We start from the raw sequence: 16,942 nt of genomic DNA on the forward strand, positions 1-16,942 counted from the left end.
AATTCGCTTAACAAGGATTCACGGGTGGTCAATCTGTTGAAATCAGAGCACTACATTTTGGCCACTGTGCTCGATCCTAGATTTAAAACCTACCTTGGATCTCTCTTTCCGGCAGACACAAGTCTGCTGGGGTGCAAAGACCTGCTGGTGACAAAATTGTCAAGTCAAGCGGAACGCGACCTGTCAACATCTCCTCCTTCACATTCTCCCGCAACTGGGGGTGCGAGGAAAAGGCTCAGAATTCCGAGCCCACCCGCTGGCGGTGATGCAGGGCAGTCTGGAGCGACTGCTGATGCTGACATCTGGTCCGGACTGAAGGACCTGACAACGATTACGGACATGTCTTCTACTGTCACTGCATATGATTCTCTCAACATTGAAAGAATGGTGGAGGATTATATGAGTGACCGCATCCAAGTAGGCACGTCACACAGTCCGTACTTATACTGGCAGGAAAAAGAGGCAATTTGGAGGCCCTTGCACAAACTGGCTTTATTCTACCTAAGTTGCCCTCCCACAAGTGTGTACTCCGAAAGAGTGTTTAGTGCCGCCGCTCACCTTGTCAGCAATCGGCGTACGAGGTTACATCCAGAAAATGTGGAGAAGATGATGTTCATTAAAATGAATTATAATCAATTCCTCCGCGGAGACATTGACCAGCAGCAATTGCCTCCACAAAGTACACAGGGTGCTGAGATGGTGGATTCCAGTGGGGACGAATTGATAATCTGTGAGGAGGGGGATGTACACGGTGATATATCGGAGGATGATGATGAGGTAGACATCTTGCCTCTGTAGAGCCAGTTTGTGCAAGGAGAGATTAATTGCTTCTTTTTTGGTGGGGGTCCAAACCAACCCGTCATATCAGTCACAGTCGTGTGGCAGACCCTGTCACTGAAATGATGGGTTGGTTAAAGTGTGCATGTCCTGTTTATACAACATAAGGGTGGGTGGGAGGGCCCAAGGACAATTCCATCTTGCACCTCTTTTTTCTTTTATTTTTCTTTGCGTCATGTGCTGTTTGGGGAGGGTTTTTTGGAAGGGACATCCTGCGTGACACTGCAGTGCCACTCCTAGATGGGCCAGGTGTTTGTGTCGGCCACTAGGGTCGCTTATCTTACTCACACAGCTACCTCATTGCGCCTCTTTTTTTCTTTGCGTCATGTGCTGTTTGGGGAGGGTTTTTTGGAAGGGACATCCTGCGTGACACTGCAGTGCCACTCCTAGATGGGCCAGGTGTTTGTGTCGGGCACTTGGGTCGCTGAGCTTAGTCACACAGCTACCTCATTGCACCTCTTTTTTTCTTTGCATCATGTGCTGTTTGGGGAGTGTTTTTTGGAAGGGCCATCCTGCGTGACACTGCAGTGCCACTCCTAGATGGGCCACGTGTTTGTGTCGGCCACTAGGGTCGCTTAGCTTAGTCATCCAGCGACCTCGGTGCAAATTTTAGGACTAAAAATAATATTGTGAGGTGTGAGGTATTCAGAATAGACTGAAAATGAGTGGAAATTATGGTTTTTGAGGTTAATAATAATATGGGATCAAAATGACCCCCAAATTCTATGATTTAAGCTGTTTTTTAGGGTTTTTTGAAAAAAACACCCGAATCCAAAACACACCCGAATCCGACAAAAAAAATTCGGTGAGGTTTTGCCAAAACGCGGTCGAACCCAAAACACGGCCGCGGAACCGAACCCAAAACCAAAACACAAAACCCGAAAAATTTCAGGCGCTCATCTCTAATATTGGTAACTCGGATCATATTTCCTTGTACTTGGTGCCAAAATAAAGATCCCTAGTCCGACGTTTTAAACCTGAGAGTAAAACTGTTACAATATGGCCACAGGGCGCCATGACTAGACTCCAAGATATTTTAGAATTTACGGATTGGGGTTTGTTTGTTATAGAATCCCAGGAGGAGGAGAATGATAACGCGGTAAATGTAGACCATCTTACTTCTATGGTATTCGGTTATATTAACTGTTGCATCGAGAGTGTAACTGTTAAAAAACGTGTGAAACTCTTTGCCAACAATAAACCTTGGGTTAATAGCACGGTGAGATTGTTATTAGCAGCGAGGGATAGAGCTTTTAAATCCAACGACCCAGTTGCTTTTAGGGTTGCCAGATCAAACTTGAAACAGGGAATCCGTGATGCAAAAAAGGCATTCTCTGTCATGCTTGAAACTAAATTCAAAAATGACAGGGATGCGAGAAGTATGTGGAAGGGAATCCAGGACATTACTGACCGTAAGGCAAATAAAAGTCATTTAAAACAACCAGCAGATCCCATGTTTGGCGAAACGCTGAATATTTTTTATTCACGTTTCGACAAGGATGCTGACCTCCCTCGCACATGTGTGGTTAATGAAGGTAACGGTGAGCCATTGATGCTAGATGAGTTGTCTGTTAGGAAATGTTTTGCTGCTATCAACCCCATTAAAGCCTCAGGCCCTAATGGAATTCCAGGGAGTGTTATCAAGAATTGTTCAGAACAATTAGCAGGTATTTTTACCATAATTTTTAATCTCTCCCTAGCACAGTGTATTGTTCCTAAAACTTTTAAATCAACAGTAATCACTCCCATCCCGAAAAATGGTAAAATTAATACTAATGAGCCAAACGATTTTAGACCAATTGCCCTTACGTCATTAATAATGAAGTCATTCGAAAAACTGGTTATTAGACATTTAAAGGGCTTTATACCAGCTACCCTTGATCAGTTTCAATTTGCATATAGGGCAAATAGATCCACTGACGACGCAGCCCTTACCCTATTTCATCATGTGCTTACTCATCTAGAAAATAGGGATTCTTCTGTAAGAATTTTATTTGTAGATTATAGCTCGGCTTTTAATACCGTTATTCCTGCATCTTTAATTACTAAATTGACTCATCTAGGTGTGGACAGTTTTGTCTGTAGATGGATCTTTGACTTTTTAACTAATAGGCCTCAGGCAGTTAGGGTCAATAACAAAATCACAAATGAGGTAATGATTAGTACAGGAGTGCCACAGGGATGTGTGCTGAGTCCATTCCTTTATTCCCTGTTTACCCATGACTGTGTCTCTGTTTCTGACACGGTGCATATACTTACATTTGCAGATGATATTGCTATAGTAGGTCTCATTAGTGGAAACAACGACTATGAATTAATATCTGAAGTATGTAGGCTGGAGAAATGGAGTCAGGATAATCACCTGATTCTTAATGTTACAAAGACAATAGAGATGATCTTAGATTTTAGGACAACAAATCAGTATACTTACAGTCCTTTGGTTTTGGACAACCAAGAGGTGGAGATAGTTACATTCTTTAAATTCTTGGGTATGATTATATCCAATGACTTGTCATGGTATTATCATATTGACAATGTCATAAAGAAAGCCCAACAACGGTTATATTTTCTTAGGAAAATGCGTCTAGCAGGAATATCTGAGCCAATTTTAGTTAATTTTTATTCTTGTACTATTGAAAGTGTGCTTATATATGGTATTTCTGTCTGGTATGGAAATTGTAAGGTAGCAGAGCGCGAATCACTTGACAGAATTGTTAAAACTGCTGGAAGAATAGTTGGTTCAGTATTGCCAAACATTCAATCTATTTATGAAAAGAGGCTCCTTAAGAAGGCCAGGAGTATATTGAATGATGTAACCCACCCCAATTATGGGGTATTTACCCTGCTTCCTTCTAACTTACGTTATAGATCTTTACTGTGTAAGACCAGTCGGTTGAGGCATAGTTTTTTCCCTAGGGCAGTTAATATGCTTAATGGTTTAGGGGGAAGATAGGAGCGTAGTACCTGCTTATGTGTCTATTGTGTTCCTTCGGCTTTTATAAATATTTTAAAAATATTTTATGGTGTTTTATCGGTGTTGTACTTATGATATCTGTTTCACTCACATGGAAATTTCATTGTCTGTTCATACGTGAATATTTAATGATAACAATAAATTCAATTCAATTCAGACGCTAAGTCAGCAACAATCTTGGTGAGATCTTCCCCAATAAGGATGTTTCCCTTAAAGGGGATCACTTTCAATGTCTTTTTAGAGTCCAGATCTACAGACCAGGACCGCAACCACAGAATCCGGCGAGCCAGAATGGACGTAGTAGATGCTTTGGCCGCCAGGACACCGGCACCAGATGCCGCCTCCTGAATATAATGAGAGGCTGTAAAAATATATGAAAGACACTGTCTAGCATTATCAGGAAAATCAGACGGTAGCTCCGCTTCAACTTCCTGAACCCAGGATTCAATAGCCTTTGCAGCCCAAGAAGCCGAAATAGTGGGTCTATGCACAGCTCCAGCCAGAGTGTAAATAGACTTCAAGCAACCCTCCACACACTTATCCGTCGGTTCCTTCAGAGAGGTGACGGTAGTAACAGGCAGAGAAGATGACACCACCAGACGCGCGACCTGTGAGTCCACCGGCGGCGGTGTTTCCCAATTTTTACTTAACTCCGCAGCGAGGGGATAACGAGCTAGCATATTCTTAGAGAATTTCTTTCCTGGATTCTCCCAGGATTCCTGACGTATGTCAACTAAGTGGTCAGAATGTGGCAAAACTAATTTAGTGACCTTCTGACGTTTGAAATTATCTGGTTTCTTAGACGTATCTGGAGGTTCTGTGTCATCATCAATTTGAAGAATCAGCCTGATAGCCTCCAAGAGGTCAGGAACATCCACTTGTGTAATAGATTCCCCATCAGAAGCATCTGCATCAGTGTCTGATGGGTCAGTAAATGCGCCATCTTCATCGGATGAAGTATCCAAAACATGGGTAGATTGTGAGGATGTAATGGCCGCTTAGAAGACCCCTTGGTCCTAGGAGGGTGAGGGTTAGGTTTATGTTTAGCCAAAGTCTGATTTGCTGTAACTGAGTTGACAGAGTATCTGCACATGGCGAATTAACTGCAGGGACAGTATGTGGCTGTAATGGTACAGGAGGTCCCACAGGGGGCGCATGTCTAGTTACTAGTATAGTCAGTAAATTAGTAAAAGCAGCCCAAGGTGGGTCTTGATGTGCCCCCGTTGCTGCAGACCGACTGAGGGGTATAGAATCCCCAGTACCTGAACCCTCAGCTGCAATGTTTTCCTCCGAGCAATCCGTAGCGTCAGCACTGGATGGCTCAGGATCAGCCAAGGATCTACTGCCCTGATTATCAGACATTATTTGAAAGCGTAACCTTAGGGCGTAATAGTACAATATAAGTAGATAAAGTACCTGACAAAAAAAACCTGTATACTATGACTGCAAGCAGAGCACAGACAGAGAATGTAAGAGGTATATGGTGACTGAAAATACACAGAGAAAAATACTAAAGTAGTATATCCTGTGAAACACTATATTATATAAGACCCCTGATGCACTTAGCCCCCATCAGGGTACAGAATATAGGGATAGCAATATGTGTGAGATACACGGAATAGAGACCACACAGCAGCTATAGGCACACACAGTCACATGTACAATGCAGAAATGATTACCAACAACAATAAAACTGCACTGGACTAGCAATACTAAGTAACTGTACTACCAAGTAAAACTATGTAGGTATATAGATATAACAATGCACAGTAATACTGGATGAATATCACAGGGTACTTGTAGTAAATATCCCTGTAGTAATGCACTTGTTCTTAACTAACACCGTCTAAATGACATGTAGAATACTTAGTGTCCTGTAAATGCACAGCGCTGATGATACAGGCGGCTTTACAGAGGAGACAGTGCCCAGCAGTCCCAGAATCAGCGCAGCTGTGTATAATGGCGCCCAAACGCTGACAGGGAGTGAGGGAGAGAGATGCAGCTCCAGGGTGGGAACATTTGCAGTAAATGGCGCCTAGGGCTGGGGGAGGGGCTACAGATCAGAGCCTTATCCCCTTTGCTGGACTTCACCACCGGGTACTGTGGGGCCTATTTGAAACGGATTTTAAGAAATCCGACCTGTGCGCCTTGCCCTGGTGGTCTAGTGGGGTCCCTGTACGGCCACAGTGTCCACGCCAGCAAGCACGGTCCGTCTCCGGAGACTGCGCCAGATCGCGATTCCTGGCTGGTCCCGCCTGGGGGACCCTCTTACCTCCTCCCAAAGATGTGGCCGCGCGATCCAGGAGAGCAGCGGCGGATGTGTGCCTGAAGTGACCGGAGCCCTCCGCTGTAAGTACCCGGCAACCAGTGCGTGGGGAGTATACAGCGCCGCCGGGGGAGGCGAGGGAGTCGCAGCACGATATGTCAGAATGACACATAGCACTACTAAGTGCCTGTGCTGCGGCCCTTGAAGTCTTCTGTCTTCTATAAAAGCTCTTCCCAGGGCTGCCTAGCGCAGCCCCACCTGTTACCTGCCTGCACTGCAGTCACCAACTTACACACTGAGCTCCTGTGCCCGGAGGAGGGGATATAGAGGAGGCGGTGCAGTGCATTCTGGGAACACTCAAAGCTTTAGCCTGTTGGTGCCTCGGATCAAGATCCAACTCTACACCCCGATGTAATTCCCTGTGGAATACCAGTGTACCCCGCTGCAGAAAGATTATTACGAACAAAGACAAAGTCTTTCTCTTATTTGTTTCTCTTTAATGTACAATTTCTGTACATAGTACACAATAAACTGGCTACTCATAGTAATATCACATTGTAATATCACATAGTTCTACCATAGTGGTTCCGTGTGTGTGTGTGGAGCTGCCTGTAGCTTGGTCAGATGATTTAGATATAATCAGACAGGTCACACAAGAAGTCAGCAAACTGGAGAAGACGCACTAATGTGTTGTCATCTGCTACCTTCCAAAGTCATGAAACATTCCTGGTAGGATGGAACCAGGGTGAGGAGAGCATGTGCCCGTTTCTCTGTTCTGTAGATGGAAGGAGGAAGAGGAAGAGTCCTTTTCTCCTCAGCTATCAAATATGATAGTAGGACAACAGTCTGATAACTTTCATCTCCATCATGGGAACATATCTAATTAGTTAATATGGCAAGTTATTAATAAGCACAATGTGCTGCAGCTAGGGAACCAAGTGCAAACTCCACCACCACCCTCATCATCCATGATCACCACCTAGTACTAGCTCCTGCAGGCTCCATGCGTTGCTAGTAGGCCATATATCTATGTGAGGATGAGGACTCTTACATCTCATTCCCAGCCTCATGTTTCTCTTCTTCCTCTTCCTCTTCATCCAGCACAACTTCTATTACATTGATTTTCTCATTGCCCCCATCTTCCTGGCTCTGTATTGCATCTTCCGGTGGAGGAGCGGAGTCATTTATTTGTATATGAGCATTATCATCCTCTGCTGGTGGGTTATCAGTTTCTATTTTCTCTTCATTGGTGTTAGTATCATTGTCTGAGGACCCCTGTAGGTCTCCTGTCTGAGGGGCCGGAATAGCCACGTGAACGGGTGGGGCGTCCTCTGTGTAGACTGGAGGGGTCACAATTTCCTGGGCACTGAGAAGCCCATCTTTGTTCAGGTCTTGTTTCTCCAAGACTTCATCGACCAAAGAGATCACCTGCAACAAAGGAACACAAGTTCATCTCTTAAACGATGGGTAATAGTATTATGGGGCATTTCATCATTTATTTTAAATGTTTCCAGTGATATTTTCTACAAGTATTCCAGACAACGGCATAAGGTATAAAACATGAACTAGTCATCAGTTAGTATTACATAGAGGTACAGTATAGGGGGTAAACATGGAATAGCCGGGAAGAGTAATACATAACAGGTCATAGAATACGGTTCCTGATGGGAATAGACTGTAGCGATGAGGAAACATAAAACAGAGAGTAACATACAAGTAATATAGAGGTACAGTATAGTACAGTATAGGGGGTAAACATGGAACAGCCGGGAAGAGTAATACATAACAGGTCATAGAATACGGTTCCTGATGGGAATAGACTGTAGCAATGAGGAAACATAAAACAGACAGTAACATACAAGTAATATAGAGGTACAGTATAGTACAGTATAGGGGGTAAACATGGAACAGCCGGGAAGAGTAATACATAACAGGTCATAGAATACGGTTCCTGATGGGAATAGACTGTAGCGATGAGGAAACATAAAACAGACAGTAACATACAAGTAATATAGAGGTACAGTATAGTACAGTATAGGGGGTAAACATGGAACAGCCGGGAAGAGTAATACATAACAGGTCATAGAATACGGTTCCTGATGGGAATAGACTGTAGCGATGAGGAAACATAAAACAGACAGTAACATACAAGTAATATAGAGGTACAGTATAGTACAGTATAGGGGGTAAACATGGAATAGCCGGGAAGAGTAATACATAACAGGTCATAGAATACGGTTCCTGATGGGAATAGACTAACGATGAGGAAACATAAAACAGACAGTAACATACAAGTAATATAGAGGTACAGTATAGTACAGTATAGGGGGTAAACATGGAATAGCCGGGAAGAGTAATACATAACAGGTCATAGAATACGGTTCCTGATGGGAATAGACTGTAGCGATGAGGAAACATAAAACAGACAGTAACATACAAGTAATATAGAGGTACAGTATAGTACAGTATAGGGGGTAAACATGGAACAGCCGGGAAGAGTAATACATAAAAGGTCATAGAATACGGTTCCTGATGGGAATAGACTGTAGCGATGAGGAAACATAAAACAGACAGTAACATACAAGTAATATAGAGGTACAGTATAGTACAGTATAGGGGGTAAACATGGAATAGCCGGGAAGAGTAATACATAACAGGTCATAGAATATGGTTCCTGATCGGAATAGACTGTAGCGATGAGGAAACATAAAACAGACAGTAACATACAAGTAATATAGAGGTACAGTATAGTACAGTATAGGGGGTAAACATGGAACAGCCGGGAAGAGTAATACATAACAGGTCATAGAATACGGTTCCTGATGGGAATAGACTGTAGCGATGAGGAAACATAAAACAGACAGTAACATACAAGTAATATAGAGGTACAGTATAGTACAGTATAGGGGGTAAACATGGAATAGCCGGGAAGAGTAATACATAACAGGTCATAGAATACGGTTCCTGATGGGAATAGACTGTAGCGATGAGGAAATATAAAACAGACAGTAACATACAAGTAATATAGAGGTACAGTATAGTACAGTACAGGGGGTAAACATGGAATAGCCGGGAAGAGTAATACATAACAGGTCATAGAATACGGTTCCTGATGGGAATAGACTGTAGCGATGAGGAAACATAAAACAGACAGTAACATACAAGTAATATAGAGGTACAGTATAGTACAGTATAGGGGGTAAACATGGAACAGCCGGGAAGAGTAATACATAACAGGTCATAGAATACGGTTCCTGATGGGAATAGACTGTAGCGATGAGGAAACATAAAACAGACAGTAACATACAAGTAATATAGAGGTACAGTATAGTACAGTATAGGGGGTAAACATGGAATAGCCGGGAAGAGTAATACATAACAGGTCATAGAATACGGTTCCTGATGGGAATAGACTGTAGCGATGAGGAAATATAAAACAGACAGTAACATACAAGTAATATAGAGGTACAGTATAGTACAGTATAGGGGGTAAACATGGAATAGCCGGGAAGAGTAATACATAACAGGTCATAGAATACGGTTCCTGATGGGAATAGACTGTAACGATGAGGAAACATAAAACAGACAGTAACATACAAGTAATATAGAGGTACAGTATAGTACAGTATAGGGGGTAAACATGGAATAGCCGGGAAGAGTAATACATAACAGGTCATAGAATACGGTTCCTGATGGGAATAGACTGTAGCGATGAGGAAACATAAAACAGACAGTAACATACAAGTAATATAGAGGTACAGTATAGTACAGTATAGGGGGTAAACATGGAACAGCCGGGAAGAGTAATACATAACAGGTCATAGAATACGGTTCCTGATGGGAATAGATTGTAGCGATGAGGAAACATAAAACAGACAGTAACATACAAGTAATATAGAGGTACAGTATAGTACAGTATAGGGGGTAAACATGGAATAGCCGGGAAGAGTAATACATAACAGGTCATAGAATACGGTTCCTGATGGGAATAGACTGTAGCGATGAGGAAACATAAAACAGACAGTAACATACAAGTAATATAGAGGTACAGTATAGTACAGTATAGGGGGTAAACATGGAATAGCCGGGAAGAGTAATACATAACAGGTCATAGAATATGGTTCCTGATGGGAATAGACTGTAGCGATGAGGAAACATAAAACAGACAGTAACATACAAGTAATATAGAGGTACAGTATAGTACAGTATAGGGGGTAAACATGGAACAGCCGGGAAGAGTAATACATAACAGGTCATAGAATACGGTTCCTGATGGGAATAGACTGTAGCGATGAGGAAACATAAAACAGACAGTAACATACAAGTAATATAGAGGTACAGTATAGTACAGTATAGGGGGTAAACATGGAATAGCCGGGAAGAGTAATACATAACAGGTCATAGAATACGGTTCCTGATGGGAATAGACTGTAGCGATGAGGAAATATAAAACAGACAGTAACATACAAGTAATATAGAGGTACAGTATAGTACAGTATAGGGGGTAAACATGGAATAGCCGGGAAGAGTAATACATAACAGGTCATAGAATACGGTTCCTGATGGGAATAGACTGTAGCGATGAGGAAACATAAAACAGACAGTAACATACAAGTAATATAGAGGTACAGTATAGTACAGTATAGGGGGTAAACATGGAATAGCCGGGAAGAGTAATACATAACAGGTCATAGAATACGGTTCCTGATGGGAATAGACTGTAACGATGAGGAAACATAAAACAGACAGTAACATACAAGTAATATAGAGGTACAGTATAGTACAGTATAGGGGGTAAACATGGAATAGCCGGGAAGAGTAATACATAACAGGTCATAGAATACGGTTCCTGATGGGAATAGACTGTAGCGATGAGGAAACATAAAACAGACAGTAACATACAAGTAATATAGAGGTACAGTATAGTACAGTATAGGGGGTAAACATGGAACAGCCGGGAAGAGTAATACATAACAGGTCATAGAATACGGTTCCTGATGGGAATAGACTGTAGCGATGAGGAAACATAAAACAGACAGTAACATACAAGTAATATAGAGGTACAGTATAGTACAGTATAGGGGGTAAACATGGAATAGCCGGGAAGAGTAATACATAACAGGTCATAGAATACGGTTCCTGATGGGAATAGACTGTAGCGATGAGGAAATATAAAACAGACAGTAACATACAAGTAATATAGAGGTACAGTATAGTACAGTATAGGGGGTAAACATGGAATAGCCGGGAAGAGTAATACATAACAGGTCATAGAATACGGTTCCTGATGGGAATAGACTGTAACGATGAGGAAACATAAAACAGACCGTAACATACAAGTAATATAGAGGTACAGTATAGTACAGTATAGGGGGTAAACATGGAATAGCCGGGAAGAGTAATACATAACAGGTCATAGAATACGGTTCCTGATGGGAATAGACTGTAGCGATGAGGAAACATAAAACAGACAGTAACATACAAGTAATATAGAGGTACAGTATAGTACAGTATAGGGGGTAAACATGGAACAGCCGGGAAGAGTAATACATAACAGGTCATAGAATACGGTTCCTGATGGGAATAGACTGTAGCGATGAGGAAACATAACACAGACAGTAACATACAAGTAATATAGAGGTACAGTATAGTACAGTATAGGGGGTAAACATGGAATAGCCGGGAAGAGTAATACATAACAGGTCATAGAATACGGTTCCTGATGGGAATAGACTGTAGCGATGAGGAAACATAAAACAGACAGTAACATACAAGTAATATAGAGGTACAGTATAGTACAGTATAGGGGGTAAACATGGAATAGCCGGGAAGAGTAATACATAACAGGTCATAGAATACGGTTCCTGATGGGAATAGACTGTAGCGATGAGGAAACATAAAACAGACAGTAACATACAAGTAATATAGAGGTACAGTATAGTACAGTATAGGGGGTAAACATGGAACAGGCGGGAAGAGTAATACATAACAGGTCATAGAATACGGTTCCTGATGGGAATAGACTGTAGCGAAGAGGAAACATAAAACAGACAGTAACATACAAGTAATATAGAGGTACAGTATAGTACAGTATAGGGGGTAAACATGGAACAGCCGGGAAGAGTAATACATAACAGGTCATAGAATACGGTTCCTGATGGGAATAGACTGTAGCGATGAGGAAACATAAAACAGACAGTAACATACAAGTAATATAGAGGTACAGTATAGTACAGTATAGGGGGTAAACATGGAACAGCCGGGAAGAGTAATACATAACAGGTCATAGAATACGGTTCCTGATGGGAATAGACTGTAACGATGAGGAAACATAAAACAGACAGTAACATACAAGTAATATAGAGGTACAGTATAGTACAGTATAGGGGGTAAACATGGAACAGCCGGGAAGAGTAATACATAACAGGTCATAGAATACGGTTCCTGATGGGAATAGACTGTAGCGATGAGGAAACATAAAACAGACAGTAACATACAAGTAATATAGAGGTACAGTATAGTACAGTATAGGGGGTAAACATGGAATAGCCGGGAAGAGTAATACATAACAGGTCATAGAATACGGTTCCTGATGGGAATAGACTGTAGCGATGAGGAAACATAAAACAGACAGTAACATACAAGTAATATAGAGGTACAGTATAGTACAGTATAGGGGGTAAACATGGAACAGCCGGGAAGAGTAATACATAACAGGTCATAGAATACGGTTCCTGATGGGAATAGACTGTAGCGATGAGGACACATAAAACAGACAGTAACATACAAGTAATATAGAGGACGGAAAGAAGAGTGAGGACACTTCAATATAAAGAGATACATCTATCTAAGAGGGGAAAGAAAGACCACAAAATATGAAGTAAAACTGGATTAGAGAAAGCACAGACTGGACAATACTGATTGTATATACAGAGTTCCCATCCTTACTGTCTCCATTATATGAGAGGAAAGCAACATGTATAACGCCTGGTAGTGTAATGTACAGAGCAGAATAAGACACGTTTCCTTTCTGTTAGATGCACAATGAGCCCTTTTACCCCTTCACTGTGGAGAATAGATGGAGCACCTACAGTGCAGAGGACAAGTCCCACTTATCCCCTACAATGGCAGGTATAGCGACCCCCCCAAAAAGAAATGACTTTGACCGCCCTGGTCCAGGCAAACGGTGGGGACTTCATGCAGTCACTGGCGCCATTATCGGAAGTGCCGCCGGTGCAGACATGTGAGCCGACAGCAATACATAAAAAGATGCGGGTACTCTCGTGTAACAGAGGGGTCCCCTCTCGCAGTGTGCCCACATAAGAGGTAACGTAATCACCAGGGAGGAAGATCCCATTCCCCCGCCAGGCATCTAATTATTAGGGGGCACCCATTTTAGAAAGCACCTTATTACTTATTGCCCAATGATCAGCAGATCCCAATATCCCCACAGTATCTGTATACAGTATGTGCCCGCTCACCCCATGGCGACAGCTGTACCTGTACGGGCACCTGTACTTCAATGCATTGAGACCTCTCATTCAAATAATGTTGCCGACTAGTATCCATCGTCTGGTGATTATCATATTATATTACAGATGGAGCCCTGCTCATTTATCCCTTTACTAGGAGTAACTGAGACTGGCCAATCGGACTTAATCCCTTGCTGTATTCTCTGTATTGTATTACAGCTGAGAACAATAGATTAAAGACTTATGCTAATAAGCCTTGGTGCACCTAGGTGCAGCAGAGAAGGCTAGATGAGCATGGCTCCATCTGTATATTACATTATTATACTCTGCACTGAATTAGATTATATAGGATACAGCATATGATCTCTGATTACTCTATGTATGTTCTGTATATACATGAAAGAATGGATTGTAACTGTCTGAGCCCTATAGTGTTATTCTACTCTCTCTGCCTTCCCTTTCTTGTATCCCTTCAGCAAATAACTAGTTAATATGATACTTACTGAATCGTGAGCGGGTTCCTCCTGTAATCTTATTGTTTGAACTCCATGTAGCAGCCGCATAAGTTCCAGACCATCCAGAAATCCACTCTTGTCAAAATCATGGAGCGCAAACAGATGTAAGATGGCTGACAAGGAAAACACAGGAAGGTATAAGATGGCTGACAGGGAAAACACAGCACGGTGTAAGATGGCTGACAAGGAAAACACAGCAAGGTGTAAGATGGCTGACAAGGAAAACACAGCAAGGTGTAAGATGGCTGACAAGGAAAACACAGCAAGGTGTAAGATGGCTGACAAGGAAAACACAGCAAGGTGTAAGATGGCTGACAAGGAAAATACAGCAAGGTGTAAGATGGCTGACAGAGAAAACGCTGCAAGGTGTAAGATGGCTGACAGGGAAAACACAACAAGGTGTAAGATGGCTGGCAGATGGCATTCCCAGTGATGATGAGGAAGGAGAGGAGCCTCTATACTGTGAGGAATGCTAGTGATGAGGAAGGGAGAGGAGCCTCTATACTGTGAGGATTCCTAGTGATGAGGAATGGAGAGGAGCCTCTATACTGTGAGGATTGCTAGTGATGAGGAATGGAGAGGAGTCTCTATTCTGTGTGGATTCCTAGTGATGAGGAAGGAGCGGCATCTCTATACTGTGAGGATTCCTAGTGATGAGGAAGGAGAGAAGTCTCTATACTGTGAGGATTCCTAGTGATGAGGAAGGGAGAGGAGTCTCTATACTGTGAGGATTGCTATTGATGAGGAAGGGAGAGGAGTCTCTATACTGTGAGGATTGCTAGTGATGAGGAAGGGAGAGGAGTCTCTATACTGTGAGGATTGCTAGTGATGAGGAAGGGAGAGGAGTCTCTATACTGTGAGGATTCCTAGAGATGAGGAAGGGAGAGGAGTCCCTATACTGTGAGGATTCCTAGTGATGAGGAAGGGAGAGGCGTCTCTATACTGTGAAGATGGCTAGTGATGAGGAAGGGAGAGGAGTCTCTATACTGTGAGGATTAGTAGTGATGAGGAAGGGAGAGGCGTCTCTATACTGTGAAGATGGCTAGTGATGAGGAAGGGAGAGGAGCCTCTATACTGTGAAGATGGCTAGTGATGAGGAAGGGAGAGGCGTCTCTATACTGTGAAGATGGCTAATGATGAGGAAGGGAGAGGTGTCTCTATACTGTGAGGATTCCTAGTGATGAGGAAAGGAGAGGCGTCTCTATACTGTGAAGATGGCTAGTGATGAGGAAGGGAGAGGAGCCTCTATACTGTGAGGATTCATAGTGATGAGGAAGGGAGAGGTGTGTCTATACTGTGAGGATTCCTAGTGATGAGGAAGGGAGAGGTGTCTCTATACTGTGAGGATTGCTACTGATGAGGAAGGGAGAGGTGTGTCTATACTGTAAGGATTGCTAGTGATGAGGAAGGGAGAGGAGTCCCTATACTGTGAGGATTCCTAGTGATGAGGAAGGGAGAGGAGTCTCTATACTGTGAGGATTGCTAGTGATGAGGAAGGGAGAGGTGTCTCTATACTGTGAGGATTGCTACTGATGAGGAAGGGAGAGGTGTCTCTATACTGTGAGGATTCCTAGAGATGAGGAAGGGAGAGGAGTCCCTATACTGTGAGGATTCCTAGTGATGAGGAAGGGAGAGGAGTCTCTATACTGTGAGGATTGCTAGTGATGAGGAAGGGAGAGGTGTCTCTATACTGTGAGGATTGCTAGTGATGAGGAAGGGAGAGGAGTCTCTATACTGTGAGGATTCCTAGTGATGAGGAAGGGAGAGGAGTCCCTATACTGTGAGGATTCCTAGTGATGAGGAAGGGAGAGGTGTCTCTATACTGTGAGGATTGCTAGTGATGAGGAAGGGAGAGGTGTCTCTATACTGTGAGGATTCCTAGAGATGAGGAAGGGAGAGGAGTCCCTATACTGTGAGGATTCCTAGTGATGAGGAAGGGAGAGGTGTCTCTATACTGTGAGGATTGCTAGTGATGAGGAAGGGAGAGGTGTCTCTATACTGTGAGGATTGCTAGTGATGAGGAAGGGAGAGGAGTCTCTATACTGTGAGGATTCCTAGTGATGAGGAAGGGAGAGGAGTCCCTATACTGTGAGGATTCCTAGTGATGAGGAAGGGAGAGGCGTCTCTATACTGTGAAGATAGCTTGTGATGAGGAAGGGAGAGGAGCCTCTATACTGTGAGGATTCATAGTGATGAGGAAGGGAGAGGAGTCTCTATACTGTGAGGATTCCTAGTGATGAGGAAGGGAGAGGAGTCTCTATACTGTGAGGATTAGTAGTGATGAGGAAGGGAGAGGCGTCTCTATACTGTGAAGATGGCTAGTGATGAGGAAGGGAGAGGAGCCTCTATACTGTGAAGATGGCTAGTGATGAGGAAGGGAGAGGCGTCTCTATACTGTGAAGATGGCTAATGATGAGGAAGGGAGAGGTGTCTCTATACTGTGAGGATTCCTAGTGATGAGGAAGGGAGAGGTGTCTCTATACTGTGAGGATTGCTAGTGATGAGGAAGGGAGAGGTGTCTCTATACTGTGAGGATTGCTAGTGATGAGGAAGGGAGAGGCGTCTCTATACTGTGAAGATGGCTAGTGATGAGGAAGGGAGAGGAGCCTCTATACTGTGAGGATTCATAGTGATGAGGAAAGGAGAGGTGTCTCTATACTGTGAGGATTGCTACTGATAGGGAAGGGAGAGGTGTGTCTATACTGTGAGGATTGCTAGTGATGAGGAAGGGAGAGGAGTCCCTATACTGTGAGGATTCCTAGTGATGAGGAAGGGAGAGGAGTCCCTATACTGTGAGGATTCCTAGTGATGAGGAAGGGAGAGGAGTCCCTATACTGTGAGGATTCCTAGTGATGAGGAAGGGAGAGGTGTCTCTATA

At 43.1% G+C, this 16,942-nt stretch overlaps 1 protein-coding gene across 1 annotated transcript in view; it reads right to left on the reverse strand.

Moving 5' to 3' along the window:
- Window positions 1–6,553: 6,553 nt before the first annotated feature.
- The window catches only part of CGREF1 (cell growth regulator with EF-hand domain 1), a 129,738-nt gene continuing 119,349 nt past the window's right edge, over window positions 6,554–16,942 (reverse strand). The window contains exons 5-6 of the mRNA XM_063919437.1: window positions 14,053–14,177; window positions 6,554–7,505 (exon numbers count right to left, since the gene is read on the reverse strand). Of these exons, the coding sequence (XP_063775507.1) occupies window positions 7,125–7,505; window positions 14,053–14,177 (506 nt within the window). The 3' untranslated portion in view covers window positions 6,554–7,124. The remainder of the gene's footprint in view (window positions 7,506–14,052; window positions 14,178–16,942) is intronic.

This window comes from Pseudophryne corroboree, chromosome 4 (assembly GCF_028390025.1).
Source record: "Pseudophryne corroboree isolate aPseCor3 chromosome 4, aPseCor3.hap2, whole genome shotgun sequence".
Taxonomy (NCBI): domain Eukaryota; kingdom Metazoa; phylum Chordata; class Amphibia; order Anura; family Myobatrachidae; genus Pseudophryne; species Pseudophryne corroboree.